Source organism: Gavia stellata, chromosome 16 (assembly GCF_030936135.1).
Source record: "Gavia stellata isolate bGavSte3 chromosome 16, bGavSte3.hap2, whole genome shotgun sequence".
Lineage (NCBI taxonomy): Eukaryota > Metazoa > Chordata > Aves > Gaviiformes > Gaviidae > Gavia > Gavia stellata.
In genome coordinates this window covers 2,573,683-2,589,490 of record NC_082609.1, presented here as the reverse complement: position 1 = coordinate 2,589,490, position 15,808 = coordinate 2,573,683, and the positions used below count along the sequence as shown (strand labels likewise).

Below are 15,808 nucleotides of genomic sequence, written 5' to 3'. Positions count from 1 at the left end.
GTTTTGTCGCTGACAGCGGTGGGGCAGGGATCTCTCCTATTGTTTTCAAGTTTATCAAATGGTTAAAATAGATTTGTATGTAAAATAACTTTGCGAATAACAATAGCAGGCGTGCTATGCTACTGAAAAGATGATTACAGAATGACATATTTATAGAACTGTTTACAGAGCTTAGTGACCAAGTGAACACCTATCTCCTGTGGATAATCCGTGAATTTCAATACCCTGAACATAATCAATGAAAACAGAACCTAAAAATCAGCAACATTAATTGGCTGCTAGGACAAACACGCAAAGGAAAGCCTATAATGAAGTGTCCAGTTAAGCTGAGGTAGTAGAGCCTTTGAAAACATCATCCACCTACCACTGTCTATGTACATCACTTACACCAGATTGGGTCCATCAGCTATTCGTACAACTGTTGTATATACAATGACAAAACAGTGATGGCTGAGTAGAGGAGAAATGCTGAGAATAAAATAAACGTTTCCTGCTGGTAATTACACAAGTGAGTAGAAAAGGGATTAGAGTCATCTGCATCAAGGGTACGGTTGTCAAAAAATAATTTCGATGTTACTATGCTATGGTGTAATCAACGTTCATTTTTTGTAGAATGGTTTTAAAAAATTTATCAGTTAGTTACCTGAGCAATTTAGGGTAATAGTCTATTCGGTTTTTCCCCAATGCTTTGGTACAATTATTTCTAGTTCATTATTTCCATAGCTGACTGACTGCTCTAAAAAGAATAGGATCTTGCAAGATCCATAAAAAAGTTAGAGGTAATAGTCACGGCGTTCCGGGGACCCCAGGGGGAAATTTCAGCCAACGTTCTCTTTAGATTTTTTTTTTAACATTTTGATTACGTTGTGGAAGAAAAGCATCACTTAGTATAAAGCAACATTTAAACATTATAAACATTTAATACTGGTTACAACATCCGGCCGAGAAGGAGCATCTCCATCGCTAGTTTGTCTGACGGCCTCTTCCTCCCTCCTCCCGTTCCCCCCCTCCGCCCCCCGCTATTCCCTCTCCCCAGGAGAAAGATCATAAATAAATTTTGGAGCTGAGCATCATTAATAAGCTTTTTACAAAACCAACCAACCCCCCCCCCCCAACCCCTGTCCTTCCTCTGGGAAGGATCCAGAATTTGGCTATGACATGAAAAAGTAGAAGTTGTTTACAAATTGTTGCAGCTTGAGAATTGCAGATCTTAACAAGATCCTAATCAGCAGAAGCCAGCCTGAAGACAGCTGCTGCATTCTCTTGTTAAGTTTATAATTGGCGATAGCATCACTTATTTCTCAAAGCAGTTCTTCCTCGCATTCCCCAGTATAAATTACAGTTAGCCACTGTGGCAGAAACTGATAAAAAATGCAGATCTTCAGCTTTTGCTAAAATCTTTGCTTTCTGTGGCTGAAATCGCGGGCTTACTCATTTTTCTTTTTTCCTTCCTTTATCCTTTTTTATAAACGACCAAAGTGGGAGAGGAAAAGTCTCCAAGTGTTTGCATAACTTGCAGTCATATATGGAGGTGCTGCAGCTCAACGAGCAGTTTGTTTTAGTTGCTTCAAAGAGAAGGGAGCCAGAACAAGTTGTCTTCCACTTTGTTTCCAGAGGGGAAAAAAAGTCAACGTCTGCCGCCTCTGGCATTTTAAAGTAGTATCTGGGCAACGTACGGCGAGTGGGTGCTTGCTACAGCTGCCAGTAAAGGGAGGTCACTGGATTCAATCCTGAAAGGAAGCAGAAGAGTCACGTTTAATCTAACCCAAAACGTAGCTGGGCTGAACACGTGTTAGTAACCACAACCGGCTCAAGCCCCAGTGTCTGTGCTTGGGCCGTGAGTGCATACAGCTCTGAGCGGCAGGACGTTCTTCAAGGAAAACTGAAGCCAGTTGCGCTCCTCTCCTACTGCTGCGCTGCCAGCCGGGTTACACGCGCCAGCCCCCGGATTGCTTCTAACATCCCCCCCGGACGTGCCTGCCCGCGCTGATGAGCAACAGCTCTGCGCTGCCAGCGCTGCCCCAGCTCCTACCTGCCTGGTGGGGTTCTTTTCACAGGGCCAACAATCTGGTGAGACAGCAGATGGAGGGAGGAAAGACAGCAGATTCTTTCCTACCCTCGAAGTAAAGGGTTGGGGGACAAAGCGCAGGAGGAGAGGACTAGGCTAAACTACTTCTGCAGCTACCGAGGAAGCCCTGGTGCCGTGCTGCAGCTGCTCCCCCAGCTCCAGCTCCACACGTGCTCCGTGTGCTTTCCTGCTCACCCCGTACTCCTCTGCATAGAGAGATACTCAGAGCCTTCCTATAAACACCCCTTATATAGCTTCTCTGCCTGGGCCCCACACCCACACAGAGGTATTATGTGCCTTACATGACACAGAGGGTGTTTGCTGCCATGTAGGGAAAGTCAACCTGGAGGAATCAGGTGCCCCACGTTGTTCAGTGATGACTGACCAACTAAGGAAGGAGCCTGACAAGCTCTGGAGTGCTGAGCCCATCTTCCTGCCCGGAGGGAAGAGAGAAAGGCTGGGGGATCCTCAGGATCAAGCAATGGCTAAGGAGAAGCCTGCGGCCATGGGTGATTTATGCCACGCTACGGTTCCAGTCCCATTTAGAAATCCATTTGGCTGTGCTTAGGACAAGCCCAGGCAGAGGATTTGGCACCAGGAAACCCAGGGCAGCACTGCTCGGAGGAGGTTTGTGATCGTACCCCAGCACCACGCCCAGCTCCTTGACGTGAACTCTCATCTGGCCCTTGAGATACTCGGACAGCATCTTGCTTTTGAAATAGAGCTCCTGCAGCCGATCTTCCAGGTGCATAACACACTAGAAAGCAAAGGGAGTTGTGTCAGGGAGAAGACAGCGCTGTACCCAAACCGCACCCAGCCTCAGAGCAAAACAGCACAGACCCCGTACGTCTATTGCCTGTTCCGTGGCCGTGTCTAGGTGAATAATTAGTAAGATATTCACTGGCAAGACTCTCGCTTTTGAGCAGAAACCTTTGATTGCATGTTAAATCAGAATTAATGAGACAGCTGTCTCGATCACAGAGCAGCATTTAAATGGACAGCTCGAACAGCTACATCAGGGGATGCACTGGCTACTAAAATTGTGGCTATGGATAAATAAACTAGGCAGAATCTTACACCCTCTTTAACCTACAAAGTGAAAGGATGCTTTAAAAAACATCACCCTCTCAATTGTCATTCATACTTACGAAGTTTGGAGATAAGTTATGCTTGTAAAGCTGAAGAGTGGAATGAAGCAGGTTGGAGACGAGACTCGAGACTAACACTTCTTTTCCCAGCTTATTATCAATCATTCGTCTCTGGCTACTGGCCACTTGCACCGTCCATTTGTCCGTGTCTGCAATAATGCAGACGGCTTCTGCGATCGGCTCATCCAGAACAGGATGCTGGAAACAAAAAATGAATAGCAGAACCCTGAGAATGACAAATGACAACAGTCTTTTCACAAAACATCACCATCCTGGATAGTAGGGATAGTGTCCCAGACGCTGTATTCATCTAAAATACAGTAACATGGGCTAAGGTTGCATTCCGTCTATTAAAAACAGAGCTTTATTGTAAGCAAGGCGCAGTCTTAGAAGGATGGTCGCTATTTTACATTTTCTTCCAGGCTTGAAAGTGTGTCCCTGGCTGACAACTCTATCTTTTGATATTTGATGTAAAGAGTTCTGATGTATCTAAAGTATATTTTAGACCCCTAAAACTGAGAGTGCCCAAACTTGCTCTTCAGCACGGCTGCGTTAACGAGGCCGGGTTTATTCCCAGTTGTCACTGGTTTCCCCTGATGGAGGGCCAGCAGAGGAAGGCAGGAACCAAGCCTGCGCCCAGCTCCTCCATTCCTTCCAAGGAGCATCTCTAAAGCCACGCAGGTTTTAAAAAGGCAGTATTTGGAACCCCGCTGTCCTTCCCCAGTACATTTTTTGGGGCTGGACTGTTAGGAAGCACCTCTTTCCAAAGAGTCCCGCAGGGACTTCACACAGGGCTAGGAGGCAGTTATTATTTTACTTGAAGATAAGCATGTAAAATCTTGCTCTGTCTTTTCATATGCTCTCGATCTTTGACTTCTGCAATTGAAGTTTAAGTCTGCTGATGGACACGCACCGCTATTGGGTTACATCTCAGATAAATCTTTTTCATAGCAGCAGGTACCTCACACTGCTGCCTCTCTTGCCTGAAGTTCAATTACACTTCACAAATGGCTTAAACGTTCAGCCTAAAGCACAATGGCTTAAAACAGCGCCTAGAAAAGTCGCGCAGGGAGCGAAACCTCCCCCCCGCAGGGTTGGGCACAAGAAAAGGGGACAGTAACGCGGGGAACAGCCACAGGAAGGATAGCTCTGCCGTCTGTGTAAGCTGTGATGCACGTTAACTCGGGAAGTGGGGAAGAAGGGGACATTTCGGAGGCTCCCAGGGGAGCGCTCAGAGACGCAGACTGCCTGCTACCAGTCTGTGCGCAGGTCTTTCCCAGTCCCTCGGGAATAAACTAGAGGGGAGAAGAATCACACTTTTCAATGACAGCCTGCTTTCCACTCCTCTCCCGCTGACTATACAAGGGGTAGGAAATACGACGCTCCCCAGTCATGCCCCAGTTCATCTATGGAAAGCTGTGTGGAGAAGAGATGATTTCCAGCACACCTGAGAAGTGTGAGTCCTCTTAGGACAATTATCTTCACATTGGTCTCTCCATTTCCAACGAAGCTGGCACTATCGGACACTTTGACTACAATCCTAAAAAAGGAGTAATGTCCCCAAAATACTGAGCATTCCTGATGGCTTCACCGCACAGAACACTTTCTGCCCCACAAGCGGCAGCATGTTGGTTAGACGTGCACGGGAAGAGGAGGAAGCAAAGGGAGCTTCTGCACAACCGCTGCAGCAAGACTCCGTACCCAGGAAGAGATGCACAGCAACCTCAGCATTCGGTCTTGTGTCACATCATTCCATCCCGTGGGCATGCAACCGTCAGCAGGCTGCCATGCCTACAGGAGACGACGATTTCTCTACAGTTAGCCCAAGAGATCCGTCTTCCCAAGGGCACGAGCCTCTCAGCTGGCTTCAGTGGGAGTCTAAGTTTTTGTGCTCCAGATTTGCAGTGAAATACCCACATTTTTCAGATACGTTAATTGAGAGAGGAGAAAAAATTGGTGACCTGGGACAGGAGAAACCTGAAGAGAGCTGCAACAGTAAATATTTCCACTTCCAGCAGGTTTGCACATTTAAAAACATTTGCCTTTCCCTACTGTGACAAATACATTTACCAAATATAGCTTAATTACCTGCACAGCATGAGACAAATCTGACACCAAACAGTGCCTCAGCTTTTCATCACTTCCTATTCCTTGCAATACAAAGTCAGGGACGTAAGACGAACAGTAGCCACCTAGTAAGGATCTTCCAAAATTGGCAATGCTGGGCTGGACAGAGTTCACTTCAACTAATTTTGACCTGCAAGGAAGGCATATCAAAGAGATGTACAACAGTAAACACCAAATTCAGCTTACAGAGAGGTTGCATTCTCACACTTCTCATAGCTCTTCCAGCTTCCATTCAAGCACTTTTTAAAAAGAAAGAGTTTAAAGTCAGTTTTTGCAGTCAGACCATTGTGGAAGAAAAGGATACAAGCCAAGATGACAATGCACAACTAATATTTTTTTCCAGACCACTGATCTCTCAATATTCTTTTACAATCAGCAAGCTCAAGAGACACTTTTCCAACCGCTGATGCCAAGTTAAGCTACATTCCTCCAAACATGTGACATGAGAAGAGGCTCTATCTTTTTTAGGCTCTATTACTGCTGGATGGTACTTACCCAGGAAAAGGAATCTCATATTCTTCTGCCCAATCTTCTTGCTCTCCTCCATAATAGTTACCGCTTGGTCTAGTTAGATCATGACCTGTATCCTCACTTTCGCTGTCACCCAGAGCACTGTCTGAACTCTCATTTCTTGGAATGTCCCAATCAATTCCCGGGGCGACTTTTTTCTCTATGTTTTCTCTGTCCCCATGGGGGACGCGAATAGAGATTTTCTCTCTTTGGTCCTGCTCATTAAAGCAGTTTTTGTAGGTCTCTTGTCGAACAGAGTCCATAAATTTACAAAACTCGCTAGGTGGTTTGCTAGTCTTTGTACACAGCTTTTTAGAAAACTCTAAACTACTGTTGTGAGCAAGAAGGTCCGTAGCTGCTTGCCCTGGAATATCATCAATAGTCCGGGTTTCAACTGAACTGTCATCAGTAAAATATTCGTCAAACAGACTCATGCTCTCAGCGTTGTATGGATTTGGATTCCAGCTCTGATGCTCACTAGCAACTTGAGGAAAGGGTTCAGCTGTCCCACAGTCTCTATTTTGGTCCTCAACAGTTTGTTTAGCTTCACAGTTCTGATCAGCAGACACTCCTTCCTCCGTTGCTGGCGGGCTGTGATGCCTAGCAATTTGTTCCACTACTGCCTGACTTCTGAGTTCGATGTCTGAATCGGGTGACATGGAATCTCCGATGAGGAAAGTCACCTTTGTCTGAGCTTCGGCAGCACTGCAAGGAAACGTGTCGCAGAAGAGCTTATCTGGCGGCTTCTTTTCCACAGCAATACCCGGTGACCTTGTTACACTGACCGCCTGGTTGCCCGATTCCAGCGAGTCTTCATTCCTCCACACGTTCGCTGTTGGCTCCAAACCAGATTCTGCCACTACACGTTTTTCTGGTGAAGCCGACCCTGTGCACACCACGGTCTCTAGTTTTGCGTCCAGGCAGGGTCTCGGTTGCTTAACATCAACAGCATCTTCCTGGCAATCATCAGGAACAATAGTTCTGTTCTCATCTGAAGAAGTTTCCAGCTCTACCTTAGGAGTGTTTTGCGAGTCTTCCCTCTCTTGCTGTGAAACACCTTCTATGTTTTGCGCAAGGGAAATGGGACATTTGCAATATTTACAGCTACAGTTCGGAGTTCTCATTTCTTCAGACTCCGTCGGTAGCAAGTTGCCCCTGTTCTTGTGCATTGTGACAAGCACATACTCAGATTCTTCTACTTCTCCTTTCTCCAGCGTGGTAGTTATAACAGTGCCAGGCATGACAATGGCTTCATCTTCCCCATTTTCTAGGAGATGCGTCTCTTGAAGTTCAGAGCATCTGATGAAGTAAGTAAGGAAATAAAGCAACCTCTGTACCAGGTCATGCCTTTTGCCAACCACAACTGTTTTCGCTAATCTCACAGGGGATCCAATAGCCCCATACAGGTCACCTAGAACAGGAAATAACACAGACAATTATTTTGCGTCTTTAAAATAAATTATTCTTCTAACAGACAATTGTTGTGGCCAGTTTTCAAAGGCCAGGTCTACAACAGAAAAATACTAGAGCAGAAGAGGGAGGACAGCTATGCTAGTATTTTGTTTTCAATACAGAGAATCCCAAAGATGCTGTTGGTATCATATGTAAGGTGACACGCTGCACAGGGAGACATCTGATCTCACATATTAGGGAGTATTTGCACCACCTAACTTCAGTGCCTAGCTTTGGAGGCTCTTCTCCTGGGTTCCTTATATAGCCATGGGAGAGAGGAGGCATCTGCTCTGAATTACCCTGGATAGTCTGGAAACTGGGCTGAACTTTTACCCACAAAGCAAAGCTGCAAGGAGAAACAAACCTATGCCAAGAACGAGGGCAAAAAGTGACAGTGGTGGGCGCACAGCTGAAGCCAACCCTCTTCTCTTCCCTCCCCTTGAGCTCTACTATGGGTTGGATGGGTTGTTTTGACGGTGCTCCAGGTTCACCTGGGGAAGTGCCTGTGCACGTGTTGTTCCGGAGGTATTAGGGCACTGCATGAATGCAGGGATGGGGAGGACAAGGGATCCAAGAGGCCTCAAAGACCAGCCTAACCACAGTGGATCCCTTGAGTCCCACGAGCTCTGAAGTCAAGTCTTCTTGCCGACTCCCTGGCCATTCCTGCCGATACCAGAATAGGGCAACCTCGCAAAACTTTCCTTTCCCTTCCCTAACCAAATTCCATCAGTGTTTGTGTGCAGAGCAGGTCAATCAGGCCAGAGAGTAGGAAGCTCATCTCCTCTTCTCTACTCAGCAATTAGAAGGCAGTAAGCCTAGCTACTCAATCAACCAGGCTTTGAGCCCTTACCCAGGGGGTGGCCTGGTCATCATTTCCTGTCCCGTGTCGCTCCTTTGCCTGTTGTACTGAGAGTATGTTCATTTCATATCAAAAGATGGATTTCCCTGATTTGTTGTTTCCAGAACCAGGCTTATTGATAGCAACATCCCAAAACATAACCATTGATTTTCCTTACGGAAGGAGGACAAGAGGAGGACTGGAATCCTCCATCATCACCAGGGCAGGTGACCTTAAGAAACCTGCCATAGATGACTAAAGAGGGCTTTACGTTTTGGCTGCCATTTTATAATTGATAATACCTTAAGAAATTAGAGCATATATAAAAAAATACAGTCACCACTCTCAAAGCTTGAAATACACGCTTTTTGAATAAAAAAAACCCCAAAACTTGGGGGGAAGTAACAAGCAACCCTAAAAACCACCGCGCGCATACCCATTTGTGTAAAGCTGTTGGATGGTTTAGAGATGTTTGCCACATACCGAGCTGTGCCCACAGCGGGTTATATGGATGAGTTTTGGCCAGCATGTCCACGCTCTGGGAAGAATGCTTTTCCAGGAAGATTCTTATAGGCGGCTGGCCATTCGGCATGACGGTAGGGACCCAGGCCAAGTGGTTAGTCAGGACTGCAGTCAGTAAAGCTGGTAAAAACCTGAAAGCAAAATGTTCAACATCGTTTTTTTCCAGGTACACACTCAGGATGTTAAGCTGACAGCAGTTCTCCAGTCTATATGGATCAAGGATTGCAGAAACAACCTAACAAAGTCGGCAGAGATCATCCCTTCTTGGTTCTTTGGGAAGAGAAGGGAGGGCTGTACCCTCTTTCCCAGCCCTGCAAAGCTGTTTTTTAGAACACACATTTAAAGTAAAATGAAATATTTTAAACTTGTGGCATCCGAGTTCCTCTGTTTGGCAATAATTATGAGACTCTTCCTATTTTGCAAGCTTTATGTTGTAAAACATCTCAAAACCAACTTACTTTGTTCGCTGCAAGAAAACAGTGGCACTGTGTGGCCTCTGTGCTCCAAGAAGGAGATCCCAAACCCTTAAGATCTCTGACTGTTGATGAGAAGGAAGGCTACTGCTACCACACCTGTAAAATAGCTAGGTGCCGTGTTCTTTCATCTAACTGTTATGCAATTTCAGCACATATGGCTGCTACTTTTCAAAAATACACCCCCCCCCCCCCCCCCCCCCCCAAAGTTCTGTAGCTCAGCCAAAAAGTCTGTGTCCTTACACCGGCAAAACAGTTTTCACTAGCTAAGCAAGTAAGGCGAAAAAACCTTTCCGAAAAATGTTAACGATCAGATTTATTGTAAGGATAGAGCATGGTTTCCCTCCCAGTCCCCTCTCCTGGCAGGAGGAGCGCAGCCCGAGAGCCTCCCGCATGCCGACAGATGGTGCTGGCGGCCGCCGAATGGCTCAGGTGCCCGGGGAGGAAACCAGTCAAACGCCACCGAGCCTCAAAATAATGCTATTTGAATGGTTTAGGAAGCATCAGGAACCCTACAGCTTAAATTCAGCCCCGTTTCCTCACTGGAGACAGCCAAAGGAGGAAAGGAGATTTAAAACTGGATTGAAAAGGATACGGGGCTTGATTTTCCTCTTGCTTCCATCAGTGTAAATCTTACTACGTTTAAAATAAAGCAAGCAAACAACACCAAACAAATGACCATTTAAACGTGACCAAGATGTATAGGGCTCAGAATGGCAGGGACCAAAGGGGCCAATCCCAGGAAAATGCTTCCTCTGCAGGGCAAACTGATTTTAAAACAATACCTCTGAACGGGGCCCCCACAACTCCCTACGGTTTCTCCCATCGCACTGAGGCAGAGGAAGGTGGATCACACTGACCACTAATTGTCACCCTCCCATCTGGGGGAGAGAAAAGGTGACCAAGTTGGTGGCAAAGCTGGAAGTTGGTAAGCAGCAGCCCCTTCCCCACCCTGCGGAGAGCAGTTTCCCCGGAGCCAGCAACTGGTCTTTCAGTGCCATTCCCACCCAAACTTCACATGTTTCTGCTCGTTTTAGGACTTCAGTGGAGCCAAATGCTTTAAAAACTTCCCCTATTCATGCCCTGGGGAAAGAGGATGAAGTGTTGACAAAAGAGTAAATTTATCAGATTCTCCTGAGTTTATCAAGAACATTCTCTTTCTCAATTTTTAACAACCGCTCACGGCTTTGCCCTGAGGGCAGAAAGGTGAGTACTAATGAAGCACACAATTTCTTTAGTGGCATTTTACAGAAGTCAGGTTTAAGAGCAATTTGTGGTCAGACAGTATTACAGACACAGCTCTTACTGAATGTCTAACCTTGCTCATCATATGATAACTGATTTTGAAAGGTAGATTAATGCATTTCATAAGGTATGTTCACCCCCTTCCAGACATACACACCCATCACGCGCTTCCTATGGACATGTTTCAAATGTTTAGCCTCTACCAAGATTTAGAGGATTGTGGGGAAGCAGGCATTTAATGAGATACTTCATTTCTTTTTCGTTTTAGAAAGAAGGTATTTAGGGATGGTCTTTTCATTCTTTGATTACCTGGACTTTAAAAACAGATTCAAAAGTTGGTTTGAAATACAAAGGCAGAAACGCATATGTAATTTAAAAACTAAAATCCACCATACTGGTTTTTAGAAGCATTTTCCATCAAGAAAGTGAATTCCTTCATGAAGCGATGGCAAAGCTGGTTCTTTTCTGGTGTCCCCGACATCATAGTAAGCCAGACGGGCTCCCCAATCCGTGGCATCGTGTACAGATTGCAAATAGTCGTTCTAGAAAACAAAACAACGACAGGCAAAGATCCCTTTTCAAAGAGTTTACTGCAATATTTAGTTCCAGCTGTCATTTCTATCAGAAACAAAATTTCTCTCATCAATCATTATCCAAACCATGTTGTTCATTAAATAGTATGAATTCACCCTTCCACCTCGGAGAGTTAAGGTTCTTCATGCATGTACCTGAACTGATCCCAAGCACCGGAACAGTCAAGAGCCGCCCAGTTCCGAATGGAGAAGAAATGAGTTGTTTTTTCTTGTTGTTATCTCCCTGCTTTCTCTCCATTTCATTCAAAACATGTAAACCCTCCATAATTCTGCTTGATTTATGACTAGGGCAAGTTTATGTGTATCTGACTTAAAAAAATACCCTAAATTCCTCCTTGCTTTAAAAAATCGGTGTCTCTGCAGGCCAAACCCACCAAAGAGAAGGGGGCCAGGTTACTACTTTAGCTTTAAATAAAGCATATGAGAGTCAAAGTTACCCCACGGTTTCAAGGATTACACACCTACCCACATCCCTTTTGACTCTACAGAGGATAGTAAACGTATGATTAAAACTTCGGCTCTGCAGTAAACCACCAGATTAAAACCCCTCAGATTACTGTTAAACTCCTCTAAAATCTAAACCGAATTATAGCGCTTTTTTAAGTACAATGACTAAGTTATGACACTACAGGAACCTGTATTTTCATCATGGTAAAAATACAAGCCTGAAAAAACCCAAAACAACAAAGGAAATGAATGATCACAATTCAGGTTTCTCCCCACCTAATGCACTACTTTTTCTAGATGAGATCTTTTTGTTTTACAAGACAAAGATTTACATTATCCCATTATCCCTAGTACCACCGCTGATTTATAAGGATCTTCTCTGGATGTGTTGGTCTAAAAATTTATAGACGCTTCCAGAAGTAAAGCAATGGCTGTGCACGTCAAGCAGGCAAACACACTCGAGCAGCAGCTGCCAAATCTTCCGTGGGTTAGTGTTTAAAGCGAAACTCCCTAGGAAGTGAGAGCCCCGCACGTCAGCAGCACAGCAGCACACAGCGGCGCCGGTGCGAGGGGCACTGGGGGGAGGAAGGAGTTACTCCCTGGTTATTCAGCAGAGAAGAAAGCAGCTGTACGGTGACAAGACCCCCAGAGCAGCTCCCCAAAGGTGGCAAAGGGGACTGTGCCGAAGCCACCGGGACTGCTCAGGAAGAAAGGGGGTGAGGGGGGCAGTGGCATTTTCTGCCCTATTTTTTCTACCAGTTTTCATTACACACAGAATCACACACAGAATCACTAAGGCTGGAAAAGACCTGTAAGATCACGAAGTCCAACCACCACCCCAACCCCACCATGCCCACTAAACCATGTCCCGCAGTGCCACGGCCACACGGTCCTTGAACACCTCCAGGGATGGTGACTCCACCACCTCCCTGGGCAGCCTCTGCCAGTGCTTCACCGCTCTCTCAGGAAAGACATTTTTCCTCATATCCAGCCTGAACCTCCCCTGGTGCAACTTGAGGCCGTTTCCTCTTGTCCTGTCGCTTATCACTTGGGAGAAGAGACCAACACCCACCTCCCCACAACCCCCTTTCAGGTGGTTGTAGAGAGCGATGAGGTCTCCCCTCACCTCCTCTTCTCCAGACGGAACAACCCCAGCTCCCTCAGCCGCTCCTCATCAGACTTGTGCTCCAGACCCCTCACCAGCTCCGTCGCCCTTCTCTGGACACGCTTAAATACATTCACAATAGCCAAAATCAGCCCTGTCTTCCACTGCCACAGGCACGATGGGAAAGCCAGAAAACAGTCGATGGGCTGGAGAGGGGGAAAGTGAAGTTACCAGGTGCACCGGCTGGCTGTTCAGAGCTGTTCGCTGGGTCAGTTCAGAGCAGCCTCGGAGCTGCTCTACGTTACCCTCTGCTGCTGGTCCTCTCTTGGGAGGAACGCACAGCCCTGGGCACGACAGTCCTGCCAAGCTGGGCACGAGTGGGGCATGCAGCCGGGGCACACCGGCACTGCCGCACCGCGGGGGGAACCGGAGGGTCTCCGGCAGCGCAGCGCTCTTGGGGCGCCGGGATTTCGTGCCTCGGCAGTAGCAAGTTGGGACTAGAGGGGGGATTATTAAGGGAAAGCCTTCTGTTCACAGCCCATTAAACTGGAGTGGATGTTAAAGAGGCCCAAGGAAAGGGAGAAACCCCAACACCAGGGACTTCAAAGCTCGATGCGTTTCAAAGCTGAAAACAAGTATTGAAACTTACACCCCCCAGACACAGCTGACCTTAGAAGCTGAAGATAAATCGCACAACTTAATGTAAAATACAGCTTATTTCTCCTTCGTATGCAAACTAACCCAAGCCAAGCCTCTTGCAGCTCGGCTGTTTTGGAAAAAGAAGCTACTTCTATACTAAAACCAACATATTAAAATATTTGTTTTCGTTGAAAAGATAGACCGAGTCTTGTGATTCGTTATTTACTATTCTGGTAACCCTGGCTGCATCTGCAACTGATAGTGTTTCCTCAGAGAGAGATCAGATTGCCCTGGCCGGCGGCCAGCAGGCATGTGACTGCAGTGCAGGGAACCCTCCATGCCAGCGCAGGCAGCAATGGCACAGAAACCAAGGGCAAGGATTAACTGCTTTCCAGCTCTGCAGAGACGGAGGGAAACGCTCTCCTTCCGTTTCTTAAAGAACAAAAACAAAAAATAAAAATGAAAAAAACCCCCAACAACAAAAAAACCCAAAACACTACAGGGAAGTTAACGGCATTTAAAAAATAACCACCGCTAAAAATCAAATTGAGCGCTCTGGGCCATCTGCAGCAAGCAGCCCCCTCCCCTCCGCTCGCACAGCAGCATCGCCCCGCGGCATGCGAGGGAAAGTTCAGTTAACGAGAGACTCCGTTCTTTTGGGGGTTCCAGTACATTTTAAATGGTTTATATTTGGAAATGCTTCTGGGAGGCTGAACTCCAGCCTGGAGCTGACGGGCACCTTGGAAGCAGCGATGGGTGCAGCAGGCGCAGGGGCTGGGGGAGCTCCTCAGGAGCCACCTTCGCATCTAACAGTGGCTGGAAAGCCAACAAAGCCCAGCTCAGCCAAATGAAAATGAAGACCTGAGCAAAACCCCTCCTGCAAACCCTCTGGGGTTTGTCTGCTCTGCGGGCGCAGACGGCACCGCGGCGAGCGGCCCTGCTGCTTGCAGACACGAAGGCGCTCGCGGGACCGCGGCAGCCGCCCTGCGCACGGTGCGGCACGGCCGCGGGTCAGGTGTTGTGCTGCTTTCTGCTTCCTGCTTCACCCTCACCCAAACGCACCCGCAAACCTCCCCGGCCTTTGTCCTGGATTTTAGTACCAGTCCGAGACGTCTTTCCCTGGTGCTGTACAAACCGAAGGCGACGGACGGCTCCTCGTGGATGAGAGCATCCCTCTGCAGCCCCCCTCCTCCCTAAGGGAAACACTTCCGACCCGCAGCACTGAGCTGCGAGAGCGGCTCTGCTGTTCAAGAGTTGCAATGTAATGGCAAAGCTGAGCATCGCTTTAGGGATTGTTTCAAAAGAGAAAAAACATCAGTGGTTTATAAAACTTAATTCACATGCATTTGTCTCCCTACCCTCATTCCTTCCTTCCAAAGATGATTTTTCCTTAAAAAGGAAGAAGACAACGAAGGCAGTAATTGCTGCAGTGAGCGCAGGAGCGGGGCTCCCCCGTGCAGGGAGCCCGTGCCCCTCCTGTGCCCGTGCCCAGGGGCCAGCCTGCACCCCTGAGCAAAACGCACCACGCAGTTCACAGCAGCGTAAGCCGCTTAAAAATTACTGGCATAAAACAGGATCAAATTTGGCTGCCAGAAAGCAGAGCGAGGTGTTTCCCTAGGCCCTGCGCTCAGTGTTTCCTTGCCAGTCTCCGTATTTGCCACACAGGTATTAGTCTGATGCATAATCTGTATTATCAATGTGCTGCGTTGGCCTCAGGGACCGGGGGAGTTGAAATGTTTATGCAAGTGCGGTAGCTTATTTCATAAGTCATGTGTCTGCACAGCTGACATCCAAAGAGAGTTTTAAGCCTCTAAGTCAAGTGTTAATAGCTAAATCCATCAGTGCTTTAGAAAATTAAAAATTGCTGTAGAGTGAATAATGATGCAAGGGTAGGCCTGGAGCTAGGCACCAAACTGAGGGCAAATTTACCAATGGCATCAATTTGCAGAAGCAGCCGAGGCCTTTCAGAGAAGGCAGCTTTGTTTGCCCCAGGATGAGACGACAAGAGCAAAGGAAGGGCTCTGTTTTACGGTCTTCTTTTCTCCCCCCTCAAGCCTCAGTACCGGCAGGTAAATGCCTGTCACTGCCTGGCTGACCCTGCAGCCAGCTCCTGGCAGTAACCCTGCCTGCAGGCTAGCGGGCGGACCTACAACCACAGCACCCTGCCCGCGGAGGGGGACTGCTGGGTGGCGGGGGGCTGCGGTAACAGCCCTCACACTCCCTCCTCCCTTCTCTGAGCAGCACGGCGGCGTGTAGCCGGTCCCCCATGCCGCAGTGATCTGAGGTTAATCTGATCACCAGAAGAGTGCACATCAGCTGCACTTGAGACCCTCTGAAAGTCTGTTCGTTTTAAAAAAAAAAAAATTCTCCTTTAAAAAAAAAAAAAATACTGCAATGAGTTAAACCAGCATGGGATTACGTTTTAGAAACACCAACCCACTGAAGTCAGCACCCTTCTTCCCTCCAGCGCAATTTGCTAAGAGGGCAGGAATCAACGCAAGTCTCAGGTTCACCAAAGGACTCGGGCTCCTGACTTCCCCGTGACTTCAGTGGGAAAGCAGACGCCTAAAGAGATAATAGCGGCCTAAATGGGTTTGCTGAACCTGTGCCAAAGCATCTTTGCATCCAGCCTTCAAGTATT

The 15,808-nt window shown here is 47.3% G+C and overlaps 1 protein-coding gene across 2 annotated transcripts in view; it reads right to left on the bottom strand.

Moving 5' to 3' along the window:
* Positions 1 to 1,252: 1,252 nt before the first annotated feature.
* FNIP1 (folliculin interacting protein 1) overlaps positions 1,253 to 15,808 on the bottom strand; it is a 68,216-nt gene continuing 53,660 nt past the window's right edge. For both annotated transcript variants that reach the window (XM_059825274.1, XM_059825275.1), the window contains exons 12-18: positions 10,779 to 10,925; positions 8,627 to 8,796; positions 5,839 to 7,264; positions 5,305 to 5,473; positions 3,217 to 3,414; positions 2,710 to 2,825; positions 1,253 to 1,730 (exon numbers count right to left, since the gene is read on the bottom strand). In XM_059825274.1, the coding sequence (XP_059681257.1) occupies positions 1,652 to 1,730; positions 2,710 to 2,825; positions 3,217 to 3,414; positions 5,305 to 5,473; positions 5,839 to 7,264; positions 8,627 to 8,796; positions 10,779 to 10,925 (2,305 nt within the window). In that variant the 3' untranslated portion in view covers positions 1,253 to 1,651. The remainder of the gene's footprint in view (positions 1,731 to 2,709; positions 2,826 to 3,216; positions 3,415 to 5,304; positions 5,474 to 5,838; positions 7,265 to 8,626; positions 8,797 to 10,778; positions 10,926 to 15,808) is intronic.